A 12573-nucleotide genomic window follows, 5' to 3' on the forward strand; every position below is an offset into this window, starting at 1 on the left:
TCTGTGCCTCTCTCTGTTGCTTCATCTCTGAAACAGGTGTAATGACACTTGGCAGCATTATTGAGAGGGTTAATTGGTGTTTGTATAAAGCTTTGGTGATGTAAGCTGCCATGTAAGCATGATGATGACTATTGCTTTGATACTGCTTGTTAATTGCAACAGGATGGGTAGTAGTCATGCTGTAGCATTTAAACATGTTTTTAAGACATATTCCTAGATCTCACCTGATACTTCAACACGGTCCGTTCTACTCCTGCGTTAGACAAACAGAATTCTTTGTGCACTTAACAACCCTGCAGGTATTTTCCAGCAATGTGCAATGGAAACTCCACGCACCAGACCCCATATCTTTGGGCCTTTAGCTTCCAGCCTCATCAAACGAGCTCCTTGCAACACACATTGCTTAACATAACAGACTTTCTTACCACTTCATCAGCATAAGAGGATAAGATCCAGAGATTATTTTCACTTCTGGATCCATTTGTAGCACAGAGGTCTACAGATAAAGAGCAGAAGTGAATGTACACCAAGAAGGCTTTCTCCTTCATATTTTTTTCCCCCTCTATTTCCCTCTTCCTTTTGACAGAACGCATTCATTCCCTCATCACACAAGGACTGACAGTGAGGCCAATGATGTAAGTAATGCATTTTTTATTACTTAGTTTTGAAAAGCATCTTAACATAAAACACCCCGATTCTCCTCTCCACCTCTGGCACTCCTCAGTGGAGTCTTCCAGAAGGTTTTGGCAGCAAACGTGAGCAGCCTGAACATAGACTTTGACTTGATAGATCAGCAGCAATTACCTGTGAAACTCAATTCAAGACATCCTCTGCTTCCCATGCCCCGCTTTCCCCCTGCGGCTAGGTTTGTTCTTTGTTCAAGAGTGTCATCTGCTGTATATATCTGTTACACATTAAATACAATATTGGAGTACAAATAGAGTAAGATTGTATTTTCTTGCTGTTGTGATGAACAAGAGCAGGCCCACTTTAATCTGTCACAGGCTTCAGAATACGCCCCGAGCACCCCTCAAGGGAAGATTCTCTGGGACACGTCATGAATATTCAGTGCAAACTGTGAGATGGGATGCCGTGCTGTTATTCTGGGTGCTATTGGAAATCATGCAGTCTTTCTGTCTTTTTTCTGATAATGTCGTAGATATATTTATTTTTCAAGTTGCCCAGAGTCTGCCCTGGCAGACATAAATCCTAAAGTCATCTGTGTTGTGTAGTGATCTCTATAGGGCAGGAAACACTTCATCACTGAAAGGCTCAGCTGTGCTGGGGGCAATACCTGTAGGTCATGCGGAGGAATATTGGCTGAAAGAAATGAGCACATCAGACCATCCAGCAAGGCTCACTTTGGGTCTCACGGAAGGAAAACAAATTGCTGCTCCATTCAGCCTCAATCTGACTGCACAAAAACGTGCTTTGAAATTCCAAATGATCTCTGTGAAGAATGATTAACTGTAAGGATTACCTTTCTTTAATGGGATTTCAACAGCAACAAAACCACAGCCTTTATAATGGCTTCTGAAGGCATACATCCATCTTGCAAAGTAATAGCTTAATAACATTCTAACACCAGGCATGCTGCACTTTGGATATAAAAGGCAATCATACAAATGTCGAATGCGGAAGCAGTGAAAGGCTCTGAGTGAAAGTGATGAACAGTAAAGAGAAACTGGTATGTCATAGCTCATCTCTTGGTGATGTCATTAGGCCACTCATGGCCACTGATAGCTGTGTGCCAATTATCCTTTGGGAAGCACGGGATGGAGAGGTGAATGGGAGCAGAATCCTGGTGATGGAGTTCGTTATCTAGTATCAGGGGAATAAACCAGGAAGAAGAGTGACCTTTACTCTTTCTGACTCAGAAACACGCTGGAATTAATTTGTAAGTACTAATAGCTCCACGTCAATCATCGCAAAGGAGGTCATCCTGTCCTTCACCAGGCAGGAGAGGAAACGAAAAGGGAAAAAAAAAACTCTGGGTTCAGCAGGTTTATTGAGGATTCCACCTGTGGTGCTCAGGCTAAATTGCCTGTCCTTTTATTTGGGTCACCTGAGGCCAGCAGATTGCCTGCTGCCCCTCCAATTTAGTCTGTAGAAAACGAGGTAAAACCCAACAGAAGCATGATGCCTGGAAATACTCACCTGACCTACAAGTGAACAACATCGATCGTTATCATAACAGCAGTGATTATGGAAAACACGGATTATGATTCATGTTTGGCATTTGCTGCTGCAGAACCTTGAATCCAGAGAGCTCGAAATGGGTGATGCTCACCAAATGATTAAGCACACATGCTTCAACTGAAGGCAGATAAATAATATTTGCCTTTCTTTGAGCAGAAAAAAGCGGAGCTTCAAAGCAATAGAATGATTGCTTCATGATCAACAACGGATCAGTGAAACTTTGGGAACCATCACGGCCCTTATGTGAAACTTTAGATAATTCTCCAGGTTGAAGTTGTTTAGGAACAAGTTATCAGTTCCCTATCAAAACAAAATGATGGGGAACGGTTTCCTAGGAAATCAAAAGGGTCTGGCTTCTTCAAGATGGTATAGGATAACAATGCATTCATCGTTAAGCACTACGGTGATGAAACATTCACCAGAGGGAGGTTACTCATTTTTAAGCGAGGAATTACCTCTAGCTGAAATGTATAGGACAATTTCATTCAGTAAATGCCACTGTGGCAGTTGGAGCACCGAGACCCCTCGGCAGGGGAAAGAAACATCTGTCAGTGAAATGGAACCACCTTTAGATGGGAGGCAGCAAGGTGTTGTGATACAAATGGCACTCATTGGTCATAGGCAGGCCTGGAAGTGAGGCATCTCACACGCACTCGAAATTAGAGGGGAATTCAGGAAGGCAGAACATAATTACTCAAACGGAACCTGGCCAAGATGTTCACGTTAACATCCTGTACTCTCACAAAAAGATCTGTGGAGGAACTTTGGTCAGGGATCTCTCTAGGTCTGAACACACACTCAGACTGTGAGGAACGGGGTCAGCGTATCATAAACAAAGCGGCCCTGAGTGGGTGATTTAGTTCCTATCACAGCCCCCATCTGTACACAGGGAGGCGCCGCTGCAGCTGATGGAGTGATGTGGAACCACTTCAGATTGGAAACATTCTTCTGCCTTTAATAGGGTTCAAATTTCGTCTGTGAAATGCAAAAAAAAAAAAAAAAAAAAAAAAAAAAAAAAAAAAAAAAAGGAAAAAAAGACTTGTAAAAGTTTTATATTTCCCTGAATGAAAGAAAGATGCTTTTAAAAGTCAAGACCAAACACAGTTCAGCATCACTTATCGATGCTCAAACAGCACAAAACCCAAACTCTGAGGCCCTCCAGGTTACAGTGCCCAGCAGCAGATTTCACACACTGTAAATGAGAAGTGGGTTCTCCAGCAGCACATCGCTTTTCCTTCTCGCTGCTGCCCAACCACCCGCCCGCCCCCAGGACGAAGTACAACAACGCTGTTTAGCATTCCTGCAGCAGAAAGAACCAAAACAGCCAATAGGTGCGCAGGCTCCTACTGCCCTCTATTGGGGACACAGGAGAAGCACCCGCTGCTGAGCGGACAGCGGAAGTCAGCTAGGCCGGAAGTCAGCTGGGCCGGAAGTACACACACCGGAGGTGGAGTGGCTCATTTCCGGAAGCAGACGGCAGCACTGCGCTAGCTCCGCCTCGCCGGGCCGCCATCTTGGCTGGAAGCTGCGGTAGCGCCGCAGCGGGAGGTGCTGGGGTCTCGGCCCTGCCCTGCCCGGCTCAGTCCTGCCCGCTGTCCGTTTTCGGTGCTCCTTTTCTCTCTGCTTCCCTTGCTTGGCCGCTGGCTGCGGGCCCGTGGAGCGACCCGGCGGTGGAGGGGCCTGCTCTAGCAGGGAGAGGTGAGTGGGGCCTGCTGGGCGAGCTGGGGGAGCGTGGGCTTCCTTTCCTCCGCCTCGAGGGGCCCGGAGCCGGGCTGAGGACGGGCCTCTGTCTCGCCGTTATGCCTTCTCGTCCAGTCTTTTGGGAGCGGCCTTCCCGTGCTTGGGTTGCTGGGATCGAAAGGCCTCGGCTTAGTTCCTGGTCCGCCCTACCGGGCTTTGGAGCGTCGTACTGTTGTCCCGGCGCTGCCCTTTGCTTTCCAGCTTCTGTCGGTGAGCTGTGTTGTGGAGACGGGGAAATCGGGGTGCTGTGGTAGCTTCTATAAACGTTCTGGTTTGTTTTCAGTGTTTAAAATGCTAAAGGTTTTGGGTAAGGCTCCAAGGGGTGTAGGAACCCCAGTAGTTACACATTAGTCTGGACGATTTCAGTATATTTTTGCTAACTGTAGTGAGGGACACTATTCCAAAGCTCCCTTTTTTCTTCTTAATTAAAAAGTACGATTTAATCTCAGACTTGAAGTCGAAGCTGACTTCTCTAGATTTTTTTTTTTGGTGGGCATTTAAAGAGATGTATTTAGAAAACGTGCTACTTTCAAGAAAAAATACTGTATGTTAAACTCTCTTACAGTACTTTTAAGGAAAACCAGGTTAAGCATGTTTATTTTGAGGAGGGTGTTGTGTATATGACCACACGTAGTTGTTGTTAGTGGTATAAACATCCTCTAGAAATGTATTTCTCAGAGTGTATTGAATTGAATAGAAAGCTTTAAGGCATTTTCTGGCATCCAACCTGCTATCACATGTGAACGTAGTCTTAGATCTTTATAGAAAGTGTTCATAAAACCTTTCCAAAATTTCCCCTGAATTTCCAGAGCCCTGAAAGAGACTGACTTGCTAAGTAACTTGTTATACTTCTCTCAGGGAAAGTGAGCTAAGTAGCAGTTACTAATTGATGTCTGCTCTGTAGCTGCATTGCAAGGGCTGTTACATTGTTTTGAAACCAGCGTGGATTTTCCATTCTTCACACTGAGTTGCCTCATTTTGGATGAAAGTTCTTTGTTTGGAAGGGAATAATCTGGCTCAGAAGTTCTCTTAAGCTTAATTGAACCCGAAGCAGGCTGCAGATTGAACTTAAAATTCCTGCCCCCAAAGTCAGTAATACGATTACTGTATTTTTTTTTTTTGCTTGTGATAGGAAGAGCAAATGAATTTGAATCACAGGCACATTTGCATTGTAGATATTCTGACTAATTTGGGAAATGAATTACTGAAAAGGACTAAGCCCTTTAAAACGTTATGACCATGATTGGTGCCCGGCCTAAGCACAGGAATGGCTGTTATCAGTTTAAGCAGGTTCTATAGTGCAGTGCATTTTCATGATAGCAATTCTGTGCACATACTTACACAGCAGTCTCCTGGAAGGAGCATTTTTCCCATCTGGGAGATGTACAGATTCTCTTGGGAGTGTGTTGGTTAAGACTGTGTATGGCTCTTGCTACTTAAAAGTTATGGTAACTGTTTTTAAGAGGATATTATGTCTGGTAGATATTGCAGAAGTCTGGAGCTGTATTCAGGAAAGCATAATAGCTCTACACCTGTTAAGATTGTATTGAGATTATATTTGTGTATATTTTTTGAAAACTAGATGAGCAACAACAGTAATAAGAGAGCACCAACGACAGCAACACAGAGACTTAAACAAGACTACCTTCGAATTAAGAAAGATCCAGTGCCTTATATCTGTGCAGAACCCCTCCCATCTAATATCCTTGAATGGTAAGATTTAGAACGAACTGTTCATGCAATTGTGGAGAGAACAAGACTTTCCAGGTCATCAAGTCTGCCTCCCTCACCCTTACAGATTGTAGGGGAGTCTTGGTTTTGGGAGGTGGCATATGAAACTTCTTAAAGTGATGCTAGTCTTCATTTTTCTAAAGAAGCTGATGGCTGATTGTGTAATGGCTCTCACACTGTTTGCATTTCCTCCTTTGTCTTAGGCACTATGTTGTCCGGGGACCTGAAACAACTCCTTACGAAGGTATGAAGGAAAAGTGTGCATGTGTTTTGCATTGTGATTGGCACGTCTCAGTAATTGCATGGCTGTTTGAATGGGCAAAGCACAGCTATGGTAAATAGCCCTGAAAAGTGTGAGTGCAGTTGCAAAGCGGTCCGTGACCAGTATGATTTATTGAAAAGAGTTAGGGGTACAACTGTCTGTCAGTTTTTCTCTTTGTATGATAGTGAAACCACGTTTAGGTTAAATTGAAGATAGATAACTTTCTTTTAAGTAACCTAGGTAACTCTGAGGAGAGTCAAAATAACTTCAAAAAACCTCATTTTGTTAATGTTTCATCTCTTAGGGTTTTTTAGGATGATTTACTTATGCCTTACTGCATGAGCATCTCTGACTGAACTGAGAGCTGTATTGTCTTCATGAACTTCCTTGGAGAATCTGAGGACTGAAAAAGCTGTATTAATTTTGTGTGGTTCATAATTCATGGTGTCTTCTGCAGCCTTTCACAAAATGCTTTTGAAATTCAGGTTCTACATAGGTCTTCATTTGCAGTTAATTGTGTGTGTGAAAGTCTGAAATGTTTGTGTTGTATTTAAATATGCTTTGGCTGATGTTTCTTAAATGTATTACAGACTAGAAAACAGAAAGTAGTGTTTGTAATACAGGTGTGGGGGAACTGTCTCCAGAGTAAATGTGCTGCAGGTGTGGGTTGTTTTAGAGGCACAAAATGATGTGCTTCATCTCTCTAGTGTGAGGAGATGGAAACAAAGGGTTTATTTAGCCCATTCTGAGTACCTTAGGACTTCATCTTAATGCAAAATAAGTAATTCATCTCTTTGTGTAATGCAGGTGGCTATTATCATGGGAAACTAATATTCCCCAGAGAATTTCCTTTTAAACCTCCTAGTATTTATATGATTACACCTAATGGAAGGTTTAAGTGTAATACAAGGTAAGGATTTTCTTCTAACACTTAAAGCAATAAACACCATTTTTGCTATATGTAAAGCATGTAGTAGTTTTTAACGACAAAAATAAAATGCCCTTTTGTCTTTTCTTCTTAGGTTATGTCTTTCAATCACTGATTTCCACCCTGATACGTGGAATCCAGCTTGGTCAGTCTCAACGATCTTGACGGGCCTCCTTAGTTTCATGGTGGAAAAGGGTCCCACCCTGGGCAGTATAGAGACTTCAGAGTTTGCAGTAAGTTCCTCATTGCATGATGTACCTTCTGGCAGCTTAGGGACTACTGAATGTGACCTCCAGGTTAACACAGCAGTGACAGCTGATGTTATAATATCTACTGCATGTGATGAGCGGGTGAATTGAGGCAGTTTTAGGCAGTGTGTGGATGGGGAGGATTTCTAAGAAAAAATTTGAAATGCTTTTTTGGTAAACTGCATGGTTAGGACTTCTGCTTGTAGTGGCAAGCATGCCAATATAGCACACTAATCCCATAAAATGAAGGATCAAGAGCATAGGTTGAGTTTAGAAATGCCTAATGTATAGGATAGTATTGATGGGTATGCAGTTGTAAATGGTGTAAACTGCTAACTAGTTTGTATCCTTTGTGTGGGAAGGAACCAGATGCAGCATTGAACTGTATTAATTTTGTTTATATGCTCATAATTCTTGTTTCCTTCACAGAAACGACAACTTGCTGCACAAAGCCTAGCATTCAATTTAAAAGATAAAGTCTTCTGTGAGCTCTTCCCTGAAGTGGTGGAGGTAGGGGCATTCGTTCATGTAGTAACTTGGTTTTCTGTAGCTTTTCACCTTCTCTGTGTAGATCTATAAGCCAGTTGTTCAGGACTTTTTTAAGATCTGTCTACTTTTATCAACCTTAGAGGCCTTTTAAAAGTCACTTTTGCAGTGTGTGAAAGAAGTAAAAACTCGAATCTTGAAATTGGACTGTTTTGCTGTTACACAAAGATTCCCTGTCTAGGGAATCACAACACATTTAGGGTTATTATAGCCTTGACTGCTATACATGCAGCAGACATGGCCATGATCCAAATATTTTAGTGTTGTGTACTCTGTTGAGTTGGAGTAGGACTAATCTTTGTATATCTAGCCTTGTAAGAACTGAGGTTCTGGAATCTGTTCAAAACACACAAAAACTTCACTGCTTTCAGTTTCAGATATTCTTTTTCCTTTTTTTTTTTCCCTCCAGGAGATTAAACAAAAACAGAAAGCGCAAGAAGAGCTCAACAGCAGACCTCCATCCCTCCCTTTACCAGATGTTGTCCCTGATGGGGAAGCACACTACGGTCAGAATGGAATACCCCTTCTTAATGGGCACGTTCCATTGGCACCTGCCAACCATCCTGGCCTCCAGCAGGCCAACCGTAACCATGGACTCTTAGGTGGAGCTCTGGCGAACTTGTTTGTTATAGTTGGTTTTGCAGCCTTTGCCTACACAGTCAAGTATGTACTGAGAAGCATAGCACAAGAATGAGGAGAATAAAAGAAATCCAAGACCAAATTAGATGTAGTTGCTGAGTGAGTGGGACTCTTTGGGCATCTGACTTGACACTGGGATAAACATTTGTGTTACCAAGTTACAGGTAAAATCTTGGTTGGCTCATGTCTTGCGTTTGGGAAGTGGAGTATGTTCAGTTAGTCAGAAAACTAAACGAAGTTCTGCTCACAGATCCTGTTGTCAAGTCAAAGCATTATTGATGAAACACCGACATTTGTAGTGCTTTGATTTTTATAGCACTTCTCCATCTGTTATTTGAGATTTGAAAATCTGAAGCAAATAAAGCTTTTTACTTCATTGAACAATTTTTAAAAGTTCACACGTGGTGCATATCGTTTTAGTTTCATTAGGGAAGAGTCTGTACACAATTGGAGATGAGTCAAGTGGAGAGAATGCAGGCTTTGTAAGGAATTGGTTCATGTGAACATCGATGCTACAGAAGATAGGTGTCTTCATTTTTATGATAGAATGAACATCATTGCATATCTAGTCAGTAGTGATTAGATGAGTGGGGAAAATAACACCGTGTGTGCTTAATGTGCTGTCTAAATTATCACCGTGTAATTGGAGGTTTTATTTGGGCTACAGGGGGGTGCTGTTGTCAGCCTGTAGGAATGGTTAGCCTGAGAAAAGCGTTTGACTTGCTCTTTAGTGGGAATACAGGTAGCCATTGTTGTTTTGGATTCGTTCACTTAGGGATTTCCATTTGGGGAGATGTTATATTTGAAAACTGTAATACTTTGTTGTGATCACAAGGTGCCACTGTTGAAAAATAATAAAAGTTCACAGACTAATGGAGAGTTGATTTACCTATTGAGAAAATCTCTGGAATTGTTGGGTTTTAGGCACTGAAGTAAACCCAACCCTTGCAAAGTCAGTCTTGTCTGAGCAACAAATGAGCTTCTTCAGTGTCAGCTGAATTAATCTGAGATGTCCCAAGCAGAAAGAAGTGAACCCCTGGCATTAGCTCTGCTTGCTTACTTGAGAACGGGCCAAAAAATCCCGAAGCAAAACAAACCCACGAAGCCCCAACTACTGATTTTTCTAAGTTTTTGGAAGCTTTTGGCTTCTAGTTCCGAGTTTGTCTCTGTTCCACTTCTGCTGATAGCAATACTGTTTGTTGGTGAGATTACAGGATTGTGAATAAAACAGGGAAGCTGCAAGTGTAGTTTGAAAGCCTGAAGTGACTTTTTCAACTCATCCTGCTTTTTTTCTGCTTAGTTTTACGTAAATGTTTTTCCAGAGGCGAACATACTGTGCCTTTTAAATTTGGCAGTGATGTCTTGTCATCTGGGGAGGGTGCACTTGCTCTCAGTGGTACAACACAGGTGATAGCAGGGTAAGAAGCTCTGCCTCCAACTGCTTTGTCTTTTAGCTGTTGTGAAGAGCCCAATCAAGATTACCTCATGTATGTAAGATTCTTTTTTAAACTGTTTTATTTTCCCTTGCAGATTTGTTCTCTCTCTGCTTCTCCTTGGTATCTTGAACTGTAAGCAAAACTAAATGATAAACCCATGAGCCGTGCAGTTTAGAGCTTCAATAAACGTGACCAATCCTCTGCACTAGGTAGGAATTATCGAAGCTAGCAGAACAGCTCTACACTAAAGAAATCTTTAAGTAGATCTTACTGAGATAAGGGAGGGAGGGGATGGGATGTGGAGAAGGCTGGGTTTTAAAATGTATTTATAGACGTTTGATTTTGTGGTTTTACCAAATCTTATTTATAACTCTAATTTGCCTCTTGTATGTGCGTAATCAGCTCTTGTAAGAGGAGAAGCACCGATTTTATGTGTGCCTAGAAACAATTAGTTCTGTCAGTGTGGAGGTACTGTGAAGGAAGGAGGGGGTGTCGAGTCTTCCTTGCAGTGATAGCATTTTCCAGGTGGCTTGTCAGTGATTTTTATTTATATTTTCTTCCTCAAAGCAGATGGACCTTTAGCTGAGGCTGTTCTGCCTCATAGATCTTCGTATCATTCAGACGTGTTTGTGTTCTCACAATGCCTTTTTATTTTTAACCATTGACGTCGCCTACAGACAAAAGCTTGTGAATGGTTGTCTATATTTATCTTATGGAAAATCTTTTGTCCACGTAACTGAAGACAAAGGCAAGGAGCCCTTGGGCATGGTGTGATCTCGTCTTTTGAGAAACCTTTGCCAAGGTAAAGGAACCAGTAAAACTGGGAGATGGCACATCCTAAAATGTCTTTCAGGAGATGTTACCATGAAGTTGACCCTAAGCTATACATGAGCATCTGAAGGTGGGTCCCTTGTTTTTAACAAGTGCCACAATTGGAAACAAAAAAAAAACCCTGTTGTTAAACCCTGGAGATGCTGCATCTTCTAGGAGGATTGGCTGCATTGAAAACAAACCCAGACAAACACAACAGTGAAACCCCAAACCTTACTTCTGCATTTTCAATTTCTGTTCATTACCCTGGATTCAGAGAGATTGGACAGTTGTTTTGTGTGCTATTTGTTGAAAGCTAGCAGCAGTACCTGATGGAACCCTTACACTTCTAGCTTTACAAGGTCTCCATATGTGTTCTTGCTCCTTGCCTTTGGTAACAGAAGATTGATTCCCTTTTGTGTAGTTTGTCATTTTGTTGTTGTTTTTCTTTTTAAAAGCATTTATAATAATATGCAGCATCTGATCTTTTTGTTACCAAAGTCAGTAGGTGGAGGAAACCATTCTTTGCCACGCAAGAATGTTAACATGCCCTGAAGCAGTGCATTACTTGATGTAATAAAAGCTGTCCCTCGGTGTGGGATATTGGAACAAATGGTTGCCCCTTCACTTTCATGCTGCAATTTCATAGATGGCTGTAAGATGGTAGGAAGGTTTTGCAACTTGAATTGTGAGACATCTCAATGATGGCCTTTAAAGATCTCATGACTTCAATGATCCTGGATTTATGTGTAGTCTTTTGTCCCCCCCCCCCCCCCCCGAAATTTCAAGGTCACAGGAATTACCTCACTTCAAGCATGTACTGAGGAGTAGAAATGACTGCATTGTAAAGTTGTTTGTTCATAATAAACATTCATGATAAAATTTACATGTTCTGTGGGACTGTTTCTGGCAAAGGGATCGCTGAGAAGGAATCTAAATGATGGATATATGCAGAATAGGAAGCCAAAACAGGTTAGGATTCACTAGGAACCTTTTATTAGTGGAAAGCACTTTGCAGCCTAAGCACCAGCAGCCTTATTTCCCACCTTGGGCACTCTGAAAAGCCCAGGAGGGAAGAAGCCGGGTTCCTTTTGGCTCTTGTAGCAACTCGTCGTTTCTATGGGCTTGCCACCAGGTGGGGTGGTAATTCCATCTGCTTTTGGGTGTGAGGCAGCTGGATGGCTGGGACTGCACGTGGTGGTGGGAAGCACACAGATCTAAGCAAAGGTGCTCTGGAACACAGCGCAGGCAGCTCAGCTGGAGTGTTTTGCAGAAGGAGACAAGTCTGAGATGGTGTGCTTTCATTCCAAAGCTGCTCTTGTGTCTGCTGTTGTATTTAGGTTTGTTCTAACAGCTGTTGTATATTGCCCCATTCAGCTTGTGTTTATAGCAGGTAGGCGCTGGGAAGCTGCAGATTCACACCTGAGGGATCTACCATAGGAGCACTCCAGGTTTTTATTTGCTTATGAAGCAGTTGTAGGTGTCCATGCAAGGGTAACGTGCCTTCTGTATTGGCTTCAAAACTCCTCATCTCTGCACCAAGGCTCAGATGTTATTCCTTATAGCTACACTGGGCAATGCAGAAAATCCTAGCTTTTTGGATATTATCATAATTAGGGAATGTGAGATTACTGTGAGTAAAAGGCAGATGGTGGAGGTGGAGGGGTGCAGTCACAAGTTTCTTCCCTGACTTCAGTTTCCAGCTTTACTCACAGTTCATAGAGCATTTACAAGTGGCACTTGGCTTGCTGCATGGCTCCTTACAGTGTTTTCCCTGCTTGAGATCCCTCCTCATACAGAATTGATGGTGTACTCTGAACAATTATTGTTGCAATGGTGCACTTTTAAGCAGCTTTTTCCTACTATTTTTTTGCAAACAGACGTTGCACGCTCTCAGGTGCTTTGGAACTGTTGCAGCTGGGATATAAGCACAGCAAGGTGCTCAGTTCTGCAGATAATGCAATGAACTTAAGGTTGCAGCCCTAAAAATCCCCAAGGGCAGTTTGCTGTAGTGGACTGAGGAACTGTGCCTGC

General features: G+C 42.4%; 1 protein-coding gene across 2 annotated transcripts; it reads left to right on the forward strand.

Annotated features, from left to right (window-relative positions):
* Window positions 1-3694: 3694 nt before the first annotated feature.
* Window positions 3695-11425, forward strand: UBE2J2 (ubiquitin conjugating enzyme E2 J2). 2 transcript variants are annotated; one of them, XM_001233676.6, is made up of 7 exons: window positions 3695-4149; window positions 5522-5652; window positions 5874-5914; window positions 6740-6842; window positions 6955-7093; window positions 7538-7618; window positions 8064-11425. In XM_001233676.6, the coding sequence occupies exons 2-7, from the start codon at window positions 5522-5524 to the stop codon at window positions 8346-8348; spliced, it is 780 nt and encodes a 259-aa protein (XP_001233677.1). In that variant the 5' UTR covers window positions 3695-4149; the 3' UTR covers window positions 8349-11425. The 2 variants fall into 2 exon arrangements, with proteins under 2 accessions (XP_001233677.1, XP_417582.1); XM_417582.7 differs by having other exon boundaries at window positions 3695-3897.
* The last annotated feature ends 1148 nt before the right edge of the window (window positions 11426-12573 follow it).

The sequence above is a fragment of the Gallus gallus genome, chromosome 21 (genome assembly GCF_016699485.2).
Source record: "Gallus gallus isolate bGalGal1 chromosome 21, bGalGal1.mat.broiler.GRCg7b, whole genome shotgun sequence".
Classification (NCBI taxonomy): domain Eukaryota; kingdom Metazoa; phylum Chordata; class Aves; order Galliformes; family Phasianidae; genus Gallus; species Gallus gallus.

Coding starts and splice junctions, on each gene's coding strand:
- UBE2J2 (XM_001233676.6), top strand. CDS start 5,522: ATGAGCAACAACAGTAATAAGAGAGCACCAACGACAGCAACACAGAGA. Junction 5,915..6,739: donor TGAAACAACTCCTTACGAAG/GTATGAAGGAAA, acceptor TGTGTAATGCAG/GTGGCTATTATCATGGGAAA. Junction 7,094..7,537: donor TAGAGACTTCAGAGTTTGCA/GTAAGTTCCTCA, acceptor TTTCCTTCACAG/AAACGACAACTTGCTGCACA.